At 45.5% G+C, this 20,727-nt stretch overlaps 5 protein-coding genes across 6 annotated transcripts; 2 read left to right on the top strand and 3 right to left on the bottom strand.

Moving 5' to 3' along the window:
* Positions 1-98: 98 nt before the first annotated feature.
* Positions 99-5,387, bottom strand: LOC117890383. Its single transcript, XM_034795184.1, has 7 exons — positions 4,381-5,387; positions 4,020-4,324; positions 3,432-3,956; positions 3,276-3,366; positions 1,815-2,620; positions 1,381-1,751; positions 99-1,303 (listed from the first exon to the last, which is right to left on the bottom strand). The coding sequence occupies exons 1-7, from the start codon at positions 5,255-5,257 to the stop codon at positions 463-465; spliced, it is 3,816 nt and encodes a 1,271-aa protein (XP_034651075.1). The 5' UTR covers positions 5,258-5,387; the 3' UTR covers positions 99-462.
* Positions 5,388-5,649: 262 nt separating this feature from the next.
* LOC117890941 (lipase 3) lies at positions 5,650-7,057 on the bottom strand. Its single transcript, XM_034796076.1, has 2 exons — positions 6,900-7,057; positions 5,650-6,839 (listed from the first exon to the last, which is right to left on the bottom strand). The coding sequence occupies exons 1-2, from the start codon at positions 6,996-6,998 to the stop codon at positions 5,736-5,738; spliced, it is 1,203 nt and encodes a 400-aa protein (XP_034651967.1). The 5' UTR covers positions 6,999-7,057; the 3' UTR covers positions 5,650-5,735.
* Positions 7,058-7,581: 524 nt separating this feature from the next.
* On the top strand, positions 7,582-8,461 carry LOC117890942 (serine/threonine-protein kinase fray2). The gene is made up of 2 exons (XM_034796077.1): positions 7,582-8,226; positions 8,286-8,461. The coding sequence occupies exons 1-2, from the start codon at positions 7,666-7,668 to the stop codon at positions 8,370-8,372; spliced, it is 648 nt and encodes a 215-aa protein (XP_034651968.1). The 5' UTR covers positions 7,582-7,665; the 3' UTR covers positions 8,373-8,461.
* Positions 8,365-8,976, bottom strand: LOC117890943 (39S ribosomal protein L41, mitochondrial). The gene has a single exon (XM_034796078.1). The coding sequence runs from the start codon at positions 8,915-8,917 to the stop codon at positions 8,414-8,416; it is 504 nt and encodes a 167-aa protein (XP_034651969.1). The 5' UTR covers positions 8,918-8,976; the 3' UTR covers positions 8,365-8,413.
* Positions 8,977-9,366: 390 nt separating this feature from the next.
* On the top strand, positions 9,367-20,702 carry LOC117890501 (zinc finger protein 479). 2 transcript variants are annotated; one of them, XM_034795394.1, is made up of 5 exons: positions 9,367-10,362; positions 17,689-17,892; positions 17,977-18,321; positions 18,380-18,772; positions 18,838-20,702. In XM_034795394.1, exons 1-5 carry the CDS (start codon positions 9,610-9,612, stop codon positions 19,807-19,809), a joined length of 2,667 nt encoding a protein of 888 aa, XP_034651285.1. In that variant the 5' UTR covers positions 9,367-9,609; the 3' UTR covers positions 19,810-20,702. The 2 variants fall into 2 exon arrangements, with proteins under 2 accessions (XP_034651285.1, XP_034651286.1); XM_034795395.1 differs by lacking the exon at positions 9,367-10,362 and having other exon boundaries at positions 17,732-17,896; positions 18,838-20,270.
* Positions 20,703-20,727: the final 25 nt, after the last annotated feature.

Here is a 20,727-nt window from a genome sequence, read left to right on the forward strand (position 1 = left end):
GACAGCCCATTAGGGAGATTATTTTAACAAGATAATTACGAAATTTTCTACCACAAAGGAAAGTCACATTCTAAGGTGTTATAATTTTATTGATATTGTCTTTTATCCAAATTGTGTGTCAAGTTCAAGTGATTTCAGTTATGTGTGATACGAGTTGATCGAATTGCAGAGGAATTTCCTTCAAGCAATTGAGATTATTTCCATTATGTATTATTACTACTGCAAAATTAGATGCTAAAAACATAAAAGCCCTTGCCTAAATTATCTCAACTGGGTGTCTGCATGTTATAATATTCTTGTAGATACGATCCGAAAAGGACTTATGCTTGAATTATCTTAAATAAGTTTTGATAAACAAAAATCAAATGGTAAATACGATTTTTAAAAGCGAATCGTTAGTGTCTAGTAATTCTGCCAATGAAGTGTGTAGTCGCGGGACTTTAGTTTGCCTGGTGGCCTGTATCATTGGGGATGATGATGCTGCTGGGCATGGTAGTGCTGCTGCTCGGCAGCGGCCACCGCATCGAACATGGGCGTGTGCACCTCGCCCAGAAACTGGGGCGTGGGCGGTGCATTGGGCTCGGACAGCTCCCCGATTAGTGGCATGTCGATGTCGGTGGATATGGCGCCTTGGCCATATCCCAGTCCATAGGACTGCTGCTGCTGCTGGTGCTGCTGAACCACGGACACTTGAGCGTAGTCGGTGGGTGCCTGTACCTGATGCTGGGTGTCTATCAGTACCGGGGCTGCTTCCATTTCCCCAAACTGAATTGGAGCAGGCAAACTCTGTTGCACGGGTAGGACCGGCACTGGTTCGGGGTCCACAGGCGCGGACAAGTAGTTCTGCTGCAGCTCTGTCTGAGGCTCCACGAGGTCTTGCTGCTGTTCTGGCTGCTGGACCTCCATTGGCTGTTGCTGCTGCTCCAGTTGTTGCTCCCCTGGCGCCTGCAACAATTCGCTGTGATCATCAGTGGCATCGTCCGCAGCCTCACTTATATCTGCGCCCTCGCCGGACGTGTCGCCATCGCGCCGAACCAAACCCAACATGTCCAGCATATTGCGCTTCACGGCATTCTCATTGGCCGCCTCGAGACTGGCGTAGCAGGTGCTCAGGCCACAGTTGGCCAAATGCTGCGCCATCTTGTTGCCATTGCTGGTAGCGAAGCCGCAGATACAGTGCATCTCCTGCGGCAGATTTACCTCCATTGCATCCACGAAGTTTCCATTGCAGTCCACGCCGTGCCGGAACTGTGCCCGCTCGCAACATGTCTGATAATTGCACTTCAGGCAGTGCAGCCACCCGCTGTAACGAACGAAGGGAGACGATTAAAGCATTTAATTCCAGGCCACACAAGATTGGGAGATGTGGGAGTTACGTACGTGTAGTGCGTCTCCTCGCTGGTGAAGTCGGTGTTGCACTCGGCACAGGTCTTGCCCTCGAGGAAGGCAAAGAAAATTGGTCGCTTGTTGGTGGAGAAGGGAGCCGGCTCCTTGTGATGTGTGCGCACCTTCGGTGGTGGAATCAGCAGCGAGTTGTTGAGCAACAGTCGCACCGGCTTGTTGGTCTTGGTCATGCTGACATGGTGCTGAACCGAATGCTGCTTCAAATCTCCTCTTTCCAGGAAGTTGAGCGAGCACTTCTGGCAGCGCAACGATGGCTCCCCCCGCTTATTAACATGATCATTCAAGTGCAGGAAGTAGTTTTCGATGCGCAACACGTTGACAGCGCCGCGAATGGAAAAGTAGAATATCTAAAAGAGAGAGGAGAACTATTAAATATTTTATTCGACAAGTTATTTATGAAAGGAACTTACGTCCAAGCAGTAGGGACACTGCAGGAAGTTCTGGTTCTTGTGATCGTCGTAGAAATGCCGGACAAGATCGCGATGGGACGACGAGCGGTAGCTGCAGGACTGGCACCAATACGGCAGCTCCAGGGTGCTGTGGACCCTCTGTAGATGGGCCGTCAGCAAATGCAAAGAGTTGTGCCGCTGCTGGCAAATGAGGCAATAGTAGGAGGGTGAACCCTCCGTCTTGGTCTCGGTGGGATGCATGATCTGGTTATGCTTGGCCAGCACCGACTCCGTGGGATGCTTCTCCAGGCAGAACAGACACTGGAACTGATGTTGCTTGCCCTCGGGCGAGATGTGGGACACCAAATGCGTTTGCAGCTTCTCATTCGAGTCAAAGGATTCGCTCAGGCAAATCGGGCAGTCTACTGTCTTGGTAAGCTCATTGGGATTAGCCCTGGGCGAGTTGTATGGAAATTGCTCAAAGTATTCATCCAATCCATCGCTTATCCCGTAGTACAGTTCCTCCAGTCCCTTGAGGTCGTCCTCCTCTTTCTTGACCACCACTGGAATTTTCTCCTCTTTTTCCTTTGGCTTCTTGGCCGATGATTTAGTCACCGTTGCTGAAGGTGCGACTGGCTTTGAGGGCGTGTGCTTGGCTGAGCTCTTGCCTGGTGGTCTTCCCGGTCCCTTTGTAGCTGGTTGCGGTGGTGGCGGCGTGTTCACCGCACGTCTCTTGGTACCAGCTGGCAATATCTCCCTCTCAATGTCCTTCTCTTTCTTTTCCTTCTTGGGTGTCTTGGAGCTGTTGTAATCCGCATCGTTAATCGCTGCACACAGATAAAGAGTAAGGGTAAGGATAAAGATAAGGGTAAATTATCAGTTGATCAAACTCCTCCTGCCACTCTCAATATCACATAAAACTTAGCTCGTGGCTGGAGCCACATTAAAAATAAACTCTATGCGTTTTATCACTCCAAATCATAAATAAATCAAATAAAAACATTGTTTTGCCAAGGCTTTCCATTTCTTAAGTTTTTGGGCAATTTTATTTAGTGTTTTTCGTTTAGTTGACTGCTGTTTAAAATAAGTTAACATGAAAGATGCCAGAAAGTGAGTAGGTGTTGGGTTTTATGCGAGTATCAAGATCAAAAACCAACTCTTCCTGAGCTCAAGACTAGGCGACAATAATTACAAAAAAAAATCAAAAATGGGCGCAAAACACTTGACTTTGAAGAAGGGGTCCGAGCTCTCCAATGCAATAACATTTTTCCAGACAATGGAAAAATATTATTGAATTCAATAGGAGCCGAGCCGAGCTGACCACTGTTCGACACTGTTTACGTGTAGCGGCAGGGCAGCAGCAAGAGATAGGGCCATGCCGGCGACCACTGCTTTGGAGTGACACAACGCATTTACTTAGAATTATTCTATTCAGGGACTCGTATTAAAGTCGAGACGATTGAACACTACGAAACTACTAACGTTTCTTGAGGCGCTTGGGTGCCGCATTGGCCGGAGTCTCCTTGTAGTTGGCTGGCAGTACGCTCCAATCTTTGAAAGGGTTAGTTGCCACCTGAACGGAACAAGAGATCGATCAGAAATGTGTTAGTGCCAGCCAAATGTTTTCACTTTTCTTACCTGATACAGGCGCTGGGTGATTGTCTCCGTGGTAGTGACTCTCGTCTGCTCGGCTATGTGTATTATAATGTTATTGAAGGCCTGCAGGGCATACGTGCCAAAAGATTCACGCCACACAAGCTCGTCCAGGAATTGCTGGATCATCTGACGCGACAGCAGGGACAATGTGTTCTGGAACATGCGAGGAACAATTCTACGCAAATACTCCATCACCGCCGAGTTGTTGTGCTTGGCCGTGTTGTCTGTGGCCGCTGCCTGGACAATATTTTTGAATCCCAAGCTAAACAGGGTGATCTTGTCGACCGTCAGGTCGATGCAAATGGTGCTGTCTTTGTGGACCCAGCGCGAAAGCGGCTCAAGTATGCCCTGGAAGCGTTTCTTGTAATTGCGATCACCATCAATAATCGGCTCCACTGCGCGCAAACGGATTGATTTCTCTGCATAGTCGTAGACACCTAGCACTTCGACCTTAACCTGACGTTGAGCTCCATCCTGCGAGGTGGTTCCCAGTGATATGACACCCACCTGCGAAGAACATCAAACAGTGAGTGGACATAAATAGATTTGGGGAACAATTTTGTACAGTACCTCAACAAACTTGCCGGGACCTCCCAACTTCTTGCACTTCTGATGCACGGCCAAGGTGCAAATGGCTCGCAGCCAGGTGTAGATGCCCTTTATGTACACACTGTCCACCTTGACCCACTGGACCACATTCTGAATGCTGGTCTGGCAGGCCCAATGGTAGATGAGCTTTAGAAGAAACGTGGGCGGATGCGAAGCTCCCTCAAATATTGAATTATTGAATACCGAAACAAAGCGATATGGACAACAGTCACTGATCCACACATAGCCTCCGGTATAGGGGAATTTCGAGACATCCGAGTATATTCCTGAGGGAGAATTGATAGTGAGAAGAGTTTATGGTGTTGATTGATCCTCTACATACCTAATTTCAGTTCGCTATTTCGATGATTTATGCAATTCTGCTGGGACCTGAGAAGACCCTCCTGGAGCAGCCACTCGCAAAACTTGTTCGGGGTCAGCATGAGAACCAGTTTGACCTTGGAGTCCAGTTTGCTGCGAGTTGCAGCCATGTCTTTGATCTTGAGGAACGGTTTGGCCAGCACCACCAGCGAGGGATATGTTTTCCCCTGCATTTTGGAGTCCTTGCCATCCTTGACGTCTTTTGAATCTTTACTCTCGTCAGTGCTGCCCACAACTAGACCTCCCACCGAGTTGACCTCAGCAGGGCGATAGTTCTTAGGAGGAGATTCACCAGTCGAGTCTTTTGAAGATTTGCCACTTGAGCTACTTTTACTACCCTTCGGTTGGGGCGATGACTTGCCAGGAGATGACGCAGAGGCGGCTGATGATTTTTTGCCAAGCTTCGGAGACGTTCCAGCAGCCGCTTTTTTACCCGCGGACAAAGCTAACCTCTTCGCCAACGGAACATCATCATCCCCGTCGTCAGATGACTCCAAATAGGCAATATTTGACGACTGTTTCGGTCGCCCACGTCCTCTGCCCGAGGAGCCAGCAACCGGTGTAGAAGACTGAGGCGGTTCGACCGGCTTCGGCGGCTTCTTAGGCAATGTGGCCTCTTTCAGCTCCTGCAGGACCTTTCCCTTGAACGAATAAGCCTGAAACACTTGGCCATTGAACAGCTCCTTTCCTTCATTCGCGCTCACGGCACTCTTGAGCGCATTTTTCACGGCATAATGCTCGCTGGTGATTTTGTCATAGTACGCCAACTGCGCCTCCGACAATTCCTCCACCCAGACCTCCATATCGAGTGAAATGTCACTTTTCGTTACACGCGTCATCTTGGGGAATTGATAGCCCGACCACTGGCCAATATTTGGCGTTTTTTAAATCAATTTTATGCGAAAAGAAATTATTTTCTGTATTTGATTAGGTTTTTCGTCGTGGGTGTACCTGCGGAAGTGTGACCGCGGATTTATGCGCATGACCCTCAAAAATATACCAAAATATACCGAAAAGTGTGAAAATCGAAATCGAAATCGAAATGGGTGTCAAACAGTGTTATATTTTGCGAATTTTTATGAGATTGAATTTGAATTCTAGCGATCTATGACTATGAATGTTATCTGACTACCGTTGTTTTGCTTGTGTTACGTCATGGCAAATTATCGCTAATTGATAAATAATTTATGATCAACTTATCAAGTATGAATCAGTAATTAAACCCCATTGATTAAATAAGCAGCTGTGGGAAGTGTTTTGTTGTTTAGAAAACTACTCGTAATTATCACAATCATGAGTTTTATTTGCTACACATGCTTACGCATTCTTTATGTCATTGAGCACTCGGTCATAAAGTATTTCCTTGACATTCAGGCCCCACAAGAAGTCCAAGTGATTCCACTTAGTCTCGGGTAGGCGATAGGCGCTCCTCAACGAATTCGGATCCATCACGTAGCGAAGACGATCGACATCGATTAAGCTGGCAAAGTAGTCATTGTCGCTGTAGTAGAGGTATGTGGGAACATTGATGCCAGCCACATCATAGTCTGGGGCAATCTTGGAGCCGTACTCCTTCTTGTTGCGGGTCGAGCCGTAGTCGAACTGTCGGAAATATCCCGAATTGTACTCCTGCAGATAGTGGAAGATCTGGTTCACCGAACAGCCCGCAGGTGTGGTGGCCATAATATCCGGTATCATTGACTCGTTCAGATACGGCGAGTCCCAGCCACCCAGCAGGAGGAGGCTGTTTGTGCAGATCACTTGGGATATGGCCTGATCGCTGCACAAGAGACCGCCCAGCAAATTCATGAGTTGGGTGTTGGGCAAGAACTCCGCACTGCCGAACAACTCAACAAAGGCATTTGGCTGTCCCAACAGGGGTCCTCCAACGACGGCCAGGGGACTCTCCATGTGCTCCATCCAGGCGACGGGCGCCAGGAGATGGGCCGAGCGTATGCGACTCTTGAATCGGGGAATCATGGAGTTGAGCACGAAGAATGAGGTCGTGCCCTGGGAGTGACCCACGTACGAAAGTTGATCAGCGCCCGTGGTGTACAGGACGTAGTCCATCATTGCGGGCAGATCGTAGATGCCAATGTCATGCCACTCGAAGTTCCAGAAGGGCTGCAGCAGCGGTGTTTTGGTGGCATGTTTCTTCGAGTAGGTGTTGCCACGAGCATTGCCCATCCAGACATCATAGCCAGCCTCCGAGAGCAGGTAGGCCAGGCCACTGTGTGTGCCGCCCAAGACCCAGTCGGAGGACGAGCACAGCAGACCGTGCATGAGGAAGACAACAGGGCGAACGCCATCATAGCCGGTGTTCTTAGAGTAGGGAATGCGGTGCATGGTCAGGATGTACCCGTCCGATGTCTGAACCGTATGCTCCTGAATCTCATAGCCTTGTCCCCTCACCAGAGTCAGCTGAATAACAATAATCGTAATTTAAATATTTTAAAATGTTGGGAAATGATTTATCCTTACCGTTGTCACAGAGCTCGCTCGGCCAGCATCGGCGGGCAAGGCTGAGGCTCTGACTAGGCCTAGACATAGGAGACCCACAAGAATTTGAGGCACCATCATTTTGGATCACAGGTGCAGGTAATTTAACTACTGGTGTGGCCTCTCCTGCCTTTTATATACCCCCAAGGAACATCTGATAAGGAGCGCTAGATTTGCCGAAACATATTTATGGCTGGCTATTTTCGTATAGAAACGTCGTTCAATTCATCAAGACTGATAGGTCGTTTGGAAAATACAGGAGCGATTTGCCAGAAGCGATAATAGAGGTGGCTTTTAGTCTCACGATAAGTGAGTGCTGCTATCATTCTGTGAATCTTGATAGCTACGCTGCTGATGGGGCTTCGTGTAATATGATTACATTTTCAGGAAGTTCAACCAAGGTTAACTTAGTTTAATTAACGGCTTATATGTTAATTATATGTTCTGATTCCTGATCTAAAAAAAAACATCTGGAATGGAATGTAATCAAAGAAGCACCCAAAAATGTGATATTTCTTTATTGTGCAGCTTTCGCGCCATGTTTTAATTTTCGATAAGTAAAGGAGGTCTAAATGAGTCAACCAACACTTTTTCAAGGTATATTTTGAAAATGAGATGGTATATTTCAGTTTACTACCAAGAATCATACGGTATATTCAATGCATAAATACGCAGTCACACCCTTCATCAATTTACAAAATAAATGTTTAAATTTTCCTTAATTTTTATATAAAAGAGACATAGCAAAATGCGTGAACGGGACAGACACGATAGGGAAAGAGAACGTGATAGGGAGAGAGATCGGGAACGCGACAAGGAACGCGAGCGTCGCTACCACTCCAAGTCGCCCAGCAGGAGCAGCCGGCAAAGCTCCAAGCCCAAAAAGAAGAAGTCAAAGAAATCTAAAAAGTACTACAGACGTAGTCGTAGCAGCAGCCGCAGCACGTCGCGCAGCTCATCGCCACGCAGTCCAAGCAGCTCCCGCAGCCGGCACAGCAAGAGTCGCAGTCGGGACTATAACAAATCTCGCTCTGCCTCCCAACGCACAACCAGAGCACCAAGCTCGGAGAGCAATTCTCGATCAACGCCTGTCAGTAGCAACGTAAAGGGTATCGATCTGCTCGACTCCAAAGTGCAAAAGGCCTTGGAAAAGATAGACGAGGACACTTTCAAGCCGTCTGTTTTCTTCAGCACCAAAGATCGTGAGGCCCCAGAGAAGGTTATCATAGATCTGAAAAACGAAACGGTGACTGTGCCGAAACCAGTCCCAGTCCCGGTCCAAACCGAAGATGTAATATTCCATCCCAGCGTAAGTAGTATTTTTCGGCTATAGCTCTAGTTCTCTTCTCACAATCATGTATCTTTCAGTTCCTTGGCAATCCGGATCTTAAGACAGAGAAATGGATTCGCAAACTTTACGTATATCGCCAAAAGTACATCCAGGAAGTAGAATAGTAGAGTTTACAATCTGTATTTAAGAAACATAAAACTTATGCTTAGAATATATCGCTGCCTGTTCGTCGCGCACGTAGCAATGCCTCCGATGAAGTAAGTTGCTCGTTATCCGAGGGTTCCTTGGCACTGCCATCTGCCTGGAGGCTGCCCGCCTTGAAATCTTCAATAATCTTTTTCGAATAGACGGCGTTGAACAAGTCCAGGCTGGTGAACTCAGATTGCACTACATCCGGTGCTTTGTAGGACACATACGGCTTCAGTTTGCAGTCGGTTAGATCGGGCACAATAATGTCGGGAATCTTCTCGGCTATCTCCACAAATTTTCCATCAACCATAATGCCTGTGTCGCGCACGCCCCGCTTGTCAATGGCCACCGGCGGATTGGCCATCGTCTTCTGGGCCTCCTTAACCACGCGAGTGCCTCGCTTCCCGTGCACGTTAAATTTCCGAAAGTTCCGTTTTCCATCCAAGACAGCAGACGTGCAGATGGCTCTCTGCGGGCACTTGAGTGCCGCTGGCACTACCAGTTTAATACAATTTTGCATTGTTTCTTATGTTTTGGGGAAAACTCGAGTTGGTTAAATAACAAATTCAATCAGCTGTTAAATGCGCGAGCTGCCAATCTATTTTTTATTTCGAGCTGTAGGGCTGCATTAGCATCGATACATCAAAATGGTCACAAAATAAAATATTTTATTATTCTTATTTGCATATTCTAATTTTTTGGATTAAAAAACCACAAAAATTCAATGTACAAAGAGAGCGCATCTGAGGACTGCAATTTAAACTTAATCTGAAAACATAACAGGTTTTTCAAGTGTCACCAAATATAAAATATCAAAAAAATATCGCAGAAAAATAGCAATATAGTGATATTTTGGCAAAAAAATATATCACGATATAAATATATTTTTATTTTAAAAAAATATCGATATATTGATATTTTTATATATTTTTGACGAACCCTACTGGCTGTCATCACTATTTAGAAATATTATAAAGTTCGCGGCTAGTGGATGCGCGCGGCTGCCAAAACTTTCAAACTGTTGAAAAACGCCGGCGCGTGTGATACTAGGTTGACAGTTTGCTGGTCTGAATTTTTAATGCGAGAATAAATCGCATTTTTTATGAGAAAGTCCGCCGCGTCGCTGAACTTCACTTGCACGGTCGTGTGTGCGCCAAACGAATTCCGACAAAGTAAACAACTTTTTGTGTAATCAAGAAACAACCACCCACCATGCTGCCGCTGCAGGAGCCAGTGCAGCAGCCAGAGCCACAACCCCAGACCTTTAATTGGCAACTGGAGGATTACGCCTACTTTCGTAAATGTGGAGAACTTACCACATCGCCGGATGTGCAGAGCTTTGGCTTCAATTGCGCCTTTTGCCCTGCAATTTGCTTGCAGTTCTCGGTGTTTATGGATCACATTCGCGGCCAGCATATTCAGGAAATGAGACGACGGTACGAGGACTGCGAGGATACAATCGAACAAACAACCCAAACAGATTTAATGATAATGGAAATGGACTGCCATGACATATTCCAACTGGAAGACCAAGACCAGACAACCACAGCCAGCAAAGGCACGAAGGAATCGAATTTGAATGGAATGGAGATGGAGAAGGAGACGGAGGAAACCACGACAGACACGCAACGCCTGGCGGTGATAGACATGGACATTCAGTTAATGAATATCGTCGCGGCGACCCCCACAATGCAGCTATCCCATGCAGTGGGAGCACCCGAAATAGATTTGGTTTATGTTATGGAAAATCCATTGCCACCCTCGCCGCCGCCTTCCGCGGACATTTTGGGTGACGGGAAGACCTGCCTGCAGGCACTGGATCCATTTGAAGTGCTTCATGAAGTGGTAGACATGGTCACGCCCACACCGACGCTCTCACCTTTGGCTGTTGAGATTGGTGTTGCGGCTGGCGCTAGCGTTGGGGTCGCTCCACTTCCACCGCCGCGATACGAAACACGACGCGTGGTAAGTTAATCGCTGATTCCTTCTGTACATTCGCTCACCCGCTCTGCGTCATTTCGCTGCCCCTCTTTCTACAGTAAACGCTCTAACGTCAGCGCCCCAGCGAGTTGTTGGCTCTTCCAATTACCACAGTAGTTCGCGCTCGGGGTGATTCACTGTCGTTTCCCCTTTTTCTTTTTATTAGATTTTGTAATGCAAAAATGGTTTTCCGCCGCTGTCAAGAGGTAGAAGAAGGGCTGAAGGCTGAAGGCAGTTCCGGAGGAAGCTTAACCTGGTCACTTGACCTTCAAAATAACGGCGCAATGGCACACAACAAAATATTGAGAAAAAGTGTGTCGCTTCTTCGCCCTGTCCGCGCGCTCTCTCTCTCTCTCTATACGTCGCTCCCTCGTGGTTCTCCTTTGTTTTTTGTCTTCCCCTTTAAGTCCCGTTGCTATCCACGGCCCTATGTTTTCAACTGTTTTGTTGTGGTGCTGGTGGAAGCACATAGGGAGAGAGAGACGTTTTGTCAGTTCGTCAGAGACGTTGCTATTTTTGTTGTTCCGTTTGCATACCCTTGGATAGAGTATTATCATTTTGAACAGAGGTTTGCAACGCAAAGAGGTATTCTTCATCATGTCCGTTCATCTGTTGTGTTAATACACTAATACTGTCATATTTGCTTCACACAGAACCATCAGCAAGACAATTTGACGCCTCTATGTAAGGCTATATAAAGGCTATAAGTTATAGATTTGCAAGGGTATCAAAAACTCGGAATCCAATATTTTGACTTTTGTGCTTCTTCTCCCGTCAACGCGACGCAATTTTTCAGTTTCTTTTCATCTTTGGTTTCCAATTTTGTTTTGTTTTTGTGGACATGGAAATTCTATAGAAAACACAACAATAACTTTTTTGTGCATACATATTTACATACATACATATGTATGTATGAATGTACATACACATGTATCTCGTTCATAGGATCTGTGCAATTTCAGTAAGGATGGGCATTAATAAATATATGTACATACATACATATGTACATATGTACATATATATACATATCTAGACTCAAAATGTGGGACACAAGCATTTCAGCATTTTATTTTGGAAAACTTTACAGTATATTTTCGGTTTTGTTGTGGCACTTTCTTTGTTGTGGATTTTCAAAAATAAAAAGCTATTAAACGATATTTAACGAAATTTGTGGACAGTGTCAGCCTATAAATATGTACACTCATAGATACCGAACTGGTTCAATTTGGATCTATCGTATAATGTGTGTACATATGTACATACTTATGTATGTACATACATACGTACGTTTCTAAGTAGAATTCGTACCCGTAAATGGGCATAGAACTTTTATGTGTGCGTAATATGAGAGTATTTCTCTACTTCGCTACTTCTCAAGCAACCCTCCCTATAGTTAATTGCTTTCTCTGTTCTGGCAAACACTTCAGGCCATGATGTACATATGTAGATGCTTGTCAATAATGGCGGTGATAATCGGCCTTTAAAATATCAGACCATAGATTGGTCTATCAATTTGACGTACAGAAATCTCAAGAGTTTTCCCTCTTCCAGATAAATATAGACCAGAGACATGGGACATGGGCCACTGCATTGACGCAATCTAAATGTCAGCGACTAATAATTCAGCACTTGGTCTGATTTTAATTAGATTGGTGGGAAAACGCTACGTATAATTGGAGGGAATACATACAGCATTGAATGCAGTTCTCGTCACATAAAAAAAAAAAATATTCGAACTCGAATGTTTTATTATTATTATCGCATAACCGATATCCGGGCTAGGCCATTGGAAGGGTCTGGGGGCGGGGACAGAACAACAGAACTCTCTGTGAAATGTGAATGTGAATGCTGATAAAAATCATTTTCTATTTGCCCCTAGAAACCCGGCTACACGACACTTTCAATAGAAATTATGGGTAATTTTTGTTTATTTTCGTTTTTTTTACGAGTATTTTGCTATTATCAACATTGGGCAAGTCTGTCGGGCGAGGCGAGCATTATCTAGACCACAAAGAGGTAAACAAATAGGGAAAAATTATCTAAGCTTCGATTTGGTAAGCGTTTTTCGAGACGCCCTGCACATTGGGGCGAATGCTATTGGTAGAAAAGTAAAATCTTAGGATATATTTCTTGCGTAGAACCTGATTTTCCATTTTTCTTACGTTTGAAATCTGTTTTTCCATGAAATCAGTCTGTGTCTTGCCTAATTATGATATATTCCTGGGCATCTCTAAGTGAATAAACGATGGCGATGAGACAATGACGCGCGTCTCTCCAGCCACTTTGAGTAATTTAACATTTGCTCGAACGAACGAACGATCGATCGATCGATCGCCTCGACCGATCATTGCCCCAGACAACCCAATCAGTCCTCCTCTCTGACTTCCAGTGCCTCTTTGTCACATTTGGCGCGATATTGCCGCCTTCGTGTTGGAGGTAATAAAATAATTGTCGATTTCTGTCGATATTGTTAGCTGTTCAAAATGGCTTAGAGATAAGACGGCTCAAAGACGGCGAAAGCGCTGCAAAACCCCTAACTAAGGAGGTTTTAATGTTCATTTAAACACTTGTAAATTGGAATTTTTAGAGCACCTGCCATAAATGCGCTCGCTACCCATAAATCATTGTCCAAGCAGAGTGACATATAGAAATTGTCGTATGTACCATTACTGACGATAATATTGAGAGAATTGGGTGTGTTTTTATGGATAACTATTAAATTATTGCTGTGCAATGATGATAGGTATTTACGATTTAGAACTACATACCTATGTACATATGTACATATTGATATAGTTGTAAAATCTCGGAAATTATTACCAAAGATTAGTTATTTGGTTTTTATTATCACGAACAAAGTATCACGAAGATTTTCGACTCATCTAAATCATCGATTATCCGTTCAAATCAAAGTACTCCACCGAAAACCATACCATATATCACTGCCCATAATCTAATCTTAAGTCGGGGATATCACCGTGTGGGTTTATTATCTGCCCCAGCGATAATTCCCTTCCCATATTTCAACATCTTCAGACAGGCGCGTTTTATGGCAACGTTAACCATTATTGAACATTGAAAGGTTCCCCTCCTCTTAGGCTATTGACAGGCGATGCCTCAGTTTTTATCAGTCACAGCCGCGCTTATTAAATAATTAACAAGTTTAACCAAACATTAAACATACCGTTGGAAGGTGGAAGGTCTGTCTGAAGAGGGGCTTAGAGTGTGGTTTCCACCCGCTGATCGATCAGCTGAGGCGGTTTTATAATCAGTCTAATTAAATTAAGGCAGCCTTACCTTGTGACTGACTCCGCCGTCAGACGAAAGTTATTTGCTTAAAGTTTTGGCCACGACTCTGTGCTTAAGAGCTCTCGACCTCTTCAAACCGAACGCATTTCGTTTTGTCAGAAATTGATTGCACCGTAGCCGCAATGCCGCGGGTAGTATTATCTTTGATTTTGGACTTTCGTTCGTATTTGCTTCCCGGTTCTTGTGTTCTCTATAAGGTTTCCCTCCCATCGTAAGGTTTATTTTCGTCGGTTGCATGGGCTTCTTTCATCAGGGAGGGCGTGGACATACAGCACGTTTGGCCATAAACGAAATGAATGGAAACCCTCCGGCGGGTTGCGTGGAAACACACCAGCAACGTATTCCTCATAATTTATTACCGCACGTTGAGTTTATTACATTTCTGTCGAGTTGAGTCTCGTGTTATTCCGGATTTTGCATGTCGATGTCATATGGCTTTGGGGTTATTTTATATAGCATACAAATCGGAGCCTGGCCTCTAAGCTCGACCATAAACCCTGTTCATAAATAAAACATTAAACTCTCGTGTCGCATCAACGTTTGACTTCTGGCAAGCGCCTGCTGTTCGATCAATTAAAACGTTCCCTTCAGCCTGAAACGATTCACTTGGAGCAATAAATCGAACGGAAGACGGGCGACAAAACATCCAAACAGAACACCTGAAACTTGCAATCCACCATGACACCATTTTCTAGCTCGATTCGATTTTCCAGGCCCAAAGCCTTATAATGGTTTTACTCGTAAATGCAGCATTAACGTGGCTTTGCCATGAATCTTTTTATTTGCACTTGGGCGCAGCCCCATAGCCATACCCAGCCCACAGCCTATAGCCCGTCGCCACATTCAAAGCTCCAACCATCGCGCTACATGTCACACATTGGCCAGTGGCTTAACGGGAGCGCGCTCTAATTAAAAGCTAAGAGATTGAGCGGGGCTGTAGCTCCAGCAGATCTGTGCCGATAATCAGCAATTGGTTACGATGTCCAAATGGAAATTAAAATGTATCGGCATAAGCGAGTTTCTGTTAATTAATTTGAGGCGAAAACGAAAACAGCATCGCTTTATCATCGCATCATCATCAAAGGAATTTTTTGATTGGCCCTGTCTGCCCGCATATTTCTTGGTGACAAATGCAATAAACAATCGTTTCTAATTGACGAGAAAACATCAGAGTTAGCCCCCCTCCCCCATCTCGCATGGATGACGCAGCTTTCGCACCCGGAATTGGAATTGAAATTGGACTCGGAATCGGAATCGTCAGGCATTGGAGCCGGCACTGCAAGCGTGGGTTCTGCTTATCGCAGAATTTATTTATGTCTCATGTTTGCTGGCAAGCAAGTGGAGGTGGATGGGTGCGCTTATGCAACCGCTTCGTTTGGTTCTAAAAGAGAAAACTAACTTGAGGAATGCATATTATTGAAGAATATCCTCAGATATATCCTCACATTCGTTATCCTCATTCGTTTACTTCAAAATACATATTGATAGATATAATGTACATCCCTAATCCATGCCCCATTGTTCTTTTAGAACTTTACTTGCACGGCATTGCATTGCACTCCCTGCCTGTTCGTCTCTTTCTATGACAGTTCTAACGAGTTTCGACCCCTTCCAATTTAAAAAATATAAATAAACCATAAGGGGGAAACGAAAAAACACACAACTAACTCAATCAAATTGGTCTGCGATCGGGTTTCAATACACAAATGTACATATGAATGGATGTATGAGCACCCTGGAGAAGTTCAGCCCTGCCCCATCTAATGGTGGCGGCTGACGTTGCCGTTGCCGTCATCGAAGCGCGTTTTGTTTCTGTTGTTGCTTATTGAATTTTTATGCAATTTTGTTAAACAGTTAACTGGATCAATTATTTGAATTGCGTGTTCGGTAAACACAGTCGAAGCAGCAACACAGACACAGAAAAGGCTGGCCAGACTGGACACGCCCCAGAACTGTCTCTGTGTCCAAAGAAGCCAACTCCCGCTTGAACGTTGCCCGTCTGGCCTCGCCTTTGTTGGCCCTCTCGCTCGACACTCGACAATAAAAATAAAAGCTAAAAGGAGGAGCGCACTAAGAAACAGCTGCTCAACCATTTGCACTATTCAAATTTCCGATATAGTCTTCTCCACAGCGATGTGCAGACGGATATGTACTGTATGGATATGGAACTATTTCCTGTTGCTAGGTAGACAGCGACTCGCAAGGATAGAGAGCCCAGCCATAGAGGGTCAGCAAGCGGGTCGACACTGAAAGTGGGAAAAGGGGCTGCAAGGGGGTTACTTTAATGGGCTTTCAGTTCCCTTCACTCACCTTTTTGGGGTGGCGTTGGGCCGTTCTTTTTATGAGCGTTGGGTGTGACCCGAACATGTTTTTCCTGGGCCTGACAGAGAGGGAGAGGGTCGAAACTTTAATTTCCACGTTTTTAAATTGCATTCCCGATTGGGGCCAAGGTTTTCGTTTGTAGTCTTCAGTTATTCCATTAACTTGGGAAAGGTTTAGTTTATTTTTGTATGAAAAAAGTTCGGCCAAGGCCTCTTTCGACAGGTGAATGAGAGTGGTTGAGGTCCGCTGAAATGCCAGCCAATTAATCAGAATCCACTTTGGCCAGTAACCCAATTTGGGTATTGATTAACACTCAGTGGGTTCGTGGACACAGCTGTAACTTTGATAAATGTCAGACAGGAAGGGTTTTAATGGAGTTTCCCTCTACCCTTTTATTTAATTTAGCTCGTGAATAGTTTGTGTAGCAACATTAGTATTGATTAATGTTGTGCCCACCAGAATTTCCATTCAGTTTATTCCATCCATTCCAGCTTCAAGTTAATCGTTTAGCAATACCTCAAATCACAATTAACTATCCCAAACAACGTTTTTTTTTACTTTACCTAACCCCAATAATGTTATCGACTTTTTATGGGAGTTGGGAGGTGTGGAATTGGAATAAAACAAAAGGGACTAAATCATCGACGATTGTTGTAGCCGTTCAAGACAAGTTCAAGCAAACTACTCGAAAATTTAACACGAAACAAGTGGGAGGCATACATCTAGCCGTTTCAATTTAAAAAAGAATCAAGATCTTTTTTATTTATAATCCCATTCCGTTCACAAGGAAACATTCGCAATGATTCGTTGGTCATACTTCCAATAAGCGAACAAACCTATAGGAAAAGCAGCAATACCTGGTGTGAGGGAATTATATTATGTTTCACGCGAATCCGATCATAACGGGTGGGTACCAGTTAGAACTGCTTATCACGTACATTTACCGTATCTAATGTTTGCTCCCCAGACGGCCGGTAAAACAAAACATTTGCATGAGCAAATGAATTTCGCTTCGTTTGGAGTTTCTGTAATTATGGGGCTACTTATCGATTTCTGTTCTGGGGTAGGTCGGAACTCATGCCAGGATGTACCCTTGATTTATTCATATGTACATATGTACATATTTATGTAGGTATTATGTACATGCATACTCTTATGTTTCATTCATGGGCAGTAGAATAGAAGGCGAAGAAGCAATATACCTTTTTGACACATATTTCGTAAGCAAAAAACAAAACAGCAACAAACAAGGGAGCAAATAGATATATGTACATATGTACACATCGCAATGTACATACATATGCATACATATGTACATATACGAGTGTTTATGTATATGTAGAACCCAGTCGGGCCATATGCAATGCCGATAAGAACAATGACGACGACTACGTGTAGACGACACAAAGGCCAATAGCCGCTGATATTGTTGGACAGGGGAACTGTGGGAGGAGGAGAGCGAACTTTCCCTTTTTATTTTGTTTGACTTCGTTCGTGTCCATGTGATTGTGTTTGTGTTTGTATTTGTTCCATCGATAAGCCCAAGCGCCTCCGAATCGTCTGAGGCTGACCAAGATCATGTGGCCCATGCATTGCTTATCTCAAAGATACAACACAAACAGAGGCAATCGTAGCACAATTTATTTATTTATGCGAAATATTTATTCTTGTTGGATACAGGCAATGCAGCGCAAGCTTCGTCAAGCGGAAAACAAGAATGTTAAAGATTCAACCAGGCAAGAGGCAGACCCAGAGGCAATGGCAGATGCTGAACAATTCTCCGCCGAGAACGTCTCGGAACTAACACCGCCAGCGACGCCTCCGGCCCCAGGGCCGCCCACATCCCCCACGAGTAGTATTGGCAGCAATGTGGACTTCCAGGCGGTGTGTAAATATATGCCAATGATGCCCCCATCCCTATTTGATCGTTCTCTAGCCGATCCGCACTTCCCTCCTCAACCCACACAGCGCACTCGTCGCGAACTGGAACGAAATCGAGAATTTGTTGGCTCTCTGCTGGCGGCGTATGAGCGCATGGAAAAGTTATGGAATCCCCGGCATCCCGACTACAAGTACAATGCCAAGCGAAGTGTTTACGGGGAATTGGCTGCGCCACTGGAGGGCATCTGCCAGATGCAGCTGACGGGCGCCGAAATCTTTGCCGTACTCAAGGAGCTGCGGAGCCGCTATCGACGGGAGCTGAGCAAGCTGAATGCCCTCGGCGGCAAGCACAAGTCCCGCCTCTGGTACTTTGACAAGATGCACTTCCTCAGAGGCGTCATCGAGAACAAGCGAGCCGAAAGAGAAGCCAAGGTAGGTAGCCAAACGAGAGACTCTTGTATCACGCAACTCATCTGGATGTAACCAACAGGTCACCAATGAGAGTACCGAAAGCGAGAAGTCCTGCGAAACAGATGCCGAGTCCTGCAGCAAGTCTGCCCTGTATCGGGAGGTGCTCAGCTTCATCCTGGATGCGTTCAAGCGGCTGGAGTGCCTGTGGAATCCCCAGCACTACGAATATACCAGCTGCAGCAAGAAGGAACTGTACCGGGAGATCTCTGGCCAATTGCAGGAGGAGCTGAACTACGAGCTGAGTGGCGACGAGTGCTACAAGGAGATACAGAAGCTGAGGACGCGCTACCGCAAGGAGCTGCGCATGGTGATCAAACACAAGGGACTGTATCTGCCCAAGCTCTGGTGCTACGATGAGATGGAGTTCCTGCATCCGATACTGCAAGAGCAGATCTTCAATAAGATTAGCAAGGTATGTACATGCGTCTGCTGGTTGGCTACCCTTCTATATCCTTTGGCATCCCTTGGCTTTTACAGAAAGTCGGTGTGGTGGAGACCAATCAGAAGACAAAGTTCATTGACGCCAGCTCCATTGAATTCGGAACGGCAGAGGATCAGCTGCAGTTTGTGGAGATCTATCGCAACTATGCGGCGTTGTGGGATGTGGATCATCCCGACTTTCGATCGAATGCCTACCGCAGTCAGGCGCTGACCCAGATGTTGGACGAACTGAACACAACCTTCCACACAGCGTATGCCGCCGAGCAGCTGGAGAAGACTCTGTTCGAGCTGCGCAAGGAGTTTTCAGCGCAGAAACGGAAATTACTCACCAACCCAGGAGAATCGTGCAGCATTCCCCTGCTGCACGCCAGACTGGCAGACTTTCTGGAACAGAATCTGGGTCCCTTCCGCTGTGATGTCTGTTCAGAGCTCATCAAAACCTGTGACCAGTATAAGGTGCATCGCTCCGGGCACGACGGCACTCCGCCCTTCATTTGCACGCTCTGCGGCAAGGGCTTCCAGATGCCGTGCAATCTGACGGTGCACATTCGACGGCATCGGCGTGACTTTCCCTATGCATGCGAGAAGTGCGACAAACGCTTTGCCACCTCCACAGAGGTGGCCATCCACCTGCGGACTCACACTGGTGAGCGACCCTACATTTGTGACCTGTGCGGGAAATCCTTCAAGACGTGGTCCTTCTTCGACATACATCGGCGCAGGCACCTCAACCAGTCAACATTCAGCTGCCCCATCTGTGCGAAGGGATTCTACGAGAAGAATCGCTTCACCGACCACATGAACTCCCACTGGGCCATACGCAAGCACCTGTGCACGGTGTGTGGCAAGACCTTTACCACCTATGGCAACCTCAAGAAGCACACCGAACTGCATTTGGCCGTGAAGAAGTACAAGTGCTGCACGTGCGGCAAGCGATTCGCCCAGTTCGCCAGTCTACGCTGGCACAAAAAGCGTGCACACGGCTCCGGGCAATCGGAGGAGACGTAGACCCACTTCTGTGGGGCTACTCCATGTTATTTACACGCCAATCGTAGAGAGTTAGTTACGAGTAAAAAGTTACAAGTTATATTGCCATCATCCACTTTAGGATATTGCCAGCTGAAAGTGTACTTATCTTGCGCTAAGTAATGTATTTATTTACTATTTAAGGAGGTCTGTTAAATGGTCAGGCAGCAAGAGTTTTGCTGCTTGAGTTCTGTACGCTTAATCGCGATAATCGAGCGATTAGGTTTCCATTAGCCGAACGATTGTAACTTGCTTTATGGGTTCAGTTCGGTCGTAATATCATTGAAAGTGAAACCCAAGGCACATTGAATGTATTTGTGCATCGTAAATGTAAGTGTTCTCTTCAGTTCTATTGAAGTGGAAACTACCAGTTGGATGGGGATATATTCTGTAAGAAACTGGAATAAACTCATTTTAAGAGAACAAATTCTCTGCTCAGGCTATAAATCTTGCTTCGAATCGATATTAATTTATATTTCTCCAGTTCTGGCTAATTTGTCAAGCGTTTATTGACTCCAATTGAGTTTCTCCACTCCCACGGCCGCCCCTTGGTAATAAAAGTGCAAGTGACAAATGATGGAGACACAGCCAAGACCCTGAGTCAGAGCCCAGTGCACACACTCAATTAGATTTCATTAAATTGTAGCAACAGCAAACAGCAGAGAGCAAAATGCGAGCACAAATGAACATGAAAATGAGAATTAATTGCACCAATAATGACTTGTGCGTGAATAAACAAATGTCTAGAGCAGCCAACGCCAACTGCACTGAACTGTAACGCAGTAATTACACTCGGAGAGGAGAGTAGAGGGCGAAAAATCGAAAGCTAATCAACTGTCGAGCGAGAAGGGGGCGTAGGAAAAGTAAACTACAAACTGACAAATGGGCTTCGAGATTTAT

The sequence above is a fragment of the Drosophila subobscura genome, chromosome E, assembly GCF_008121235.1.
Source record: "Drosophila subobscura isolate 14011-0131.10 chromosome E, UCBerk_Dsub_1.0, whole genome shotgun sequence".
NCBI classification, from domain to species: Eukaryota; Metazoa; Arthropoda; class Insecta; order Diptera; family Drosophilidae; genus Drosophila; species Drosophila subobscura.

What these genes read in the sequence shown, in the direction of transcription:
- LOC117890383 (XM_034795184.1), bottom strand. Translation starts at nt 5,257, where the DNA reads ATGACGCGTGTAACGAAAAGTGACATTTCACTCGATATGGAGGTCTGG. An exon ending in GTCCCGGCAAGTTTGTTGAG is followed by an intron (nt 3,957 to 4,019) that starts GTACTGTACAAA and finishes TGTTCTTCGCAG; the next exon opens with GTGGGTGTCATATCACTGGG. An exon ending in AGTGTCCCTACTGCTTGGAC is followed by an intron (nt 1,752 to 1,814) that starts GTAAGTTCCTTT and finishes TCTCTCTTTTAG; the next exon opens with ATATTCTACTTTTCCATTCG.
- LOC117890941 (XM_034796076.1), bottom strand. Translation starts at nt 6,998, where the DNA reads ATGATGGTGCCTCAAATTCTTGTGGGTCTCCTATGTCTAGGCCTAGTC. An exon ending in GAGCGAGCTCTGTGACAACG is followed by an intron (nt 6,840 to 6,899) that starts GTAAGGATAAAT and finishes ATTGTTATTCAG; the next exon opens with CTGACTCTGGTGAGGGGACA.
- LOC117890942 (XM_034796077.1), top strand. Translation starts at nt 7,666, where the DNA reads ATGCGTGAACGGGACAGACACGATAGGGAAAGAGAACGTGATAGGGAG. An exon ending in ATGTAATATTCCATCCCAGC is followed by an intron (nt 8,227 to 8,285) that starts GTAAGTAGTATT and finishes TGTATCTTTCAG; the next exon opens with TTCCTTGGCAATCCGGATCT.
- LOC117890943 (XM_034796078.1), bottom strand. Translation starts at nt 8,917, where the DNA reads ATGCAAAATTGTATTAAACTGGTAGTGCCAGCGGCACTCAAGTGCCCG.
- LOC117890501 (XM_034795394.1), top strand. Translation starts at nt 9,610, where the DNA reads ATGCTGCCGCTGCAGGAGCCAGTGCAGCAGCCAGAGCCACAACCCCAG. An exon ending in GAGCCGAAAGAGAAGCCAAG is followed by an intron (nt 18,322 to 18,379) that starts GTAGGTAGCCAA and finishes TGTAACCAACAG; the next exon opens with GTCACCAATGAGAGTACCGA. An exon ending in TCTTCAATAAGATTAGCAAG is followed by an intron (nt 18,773 to 18,837) that starts GTATGTACATGC and finishes TGGCTTTTACAG; the next exon opens with AAAGTCGGTGTGGTGGAGAC.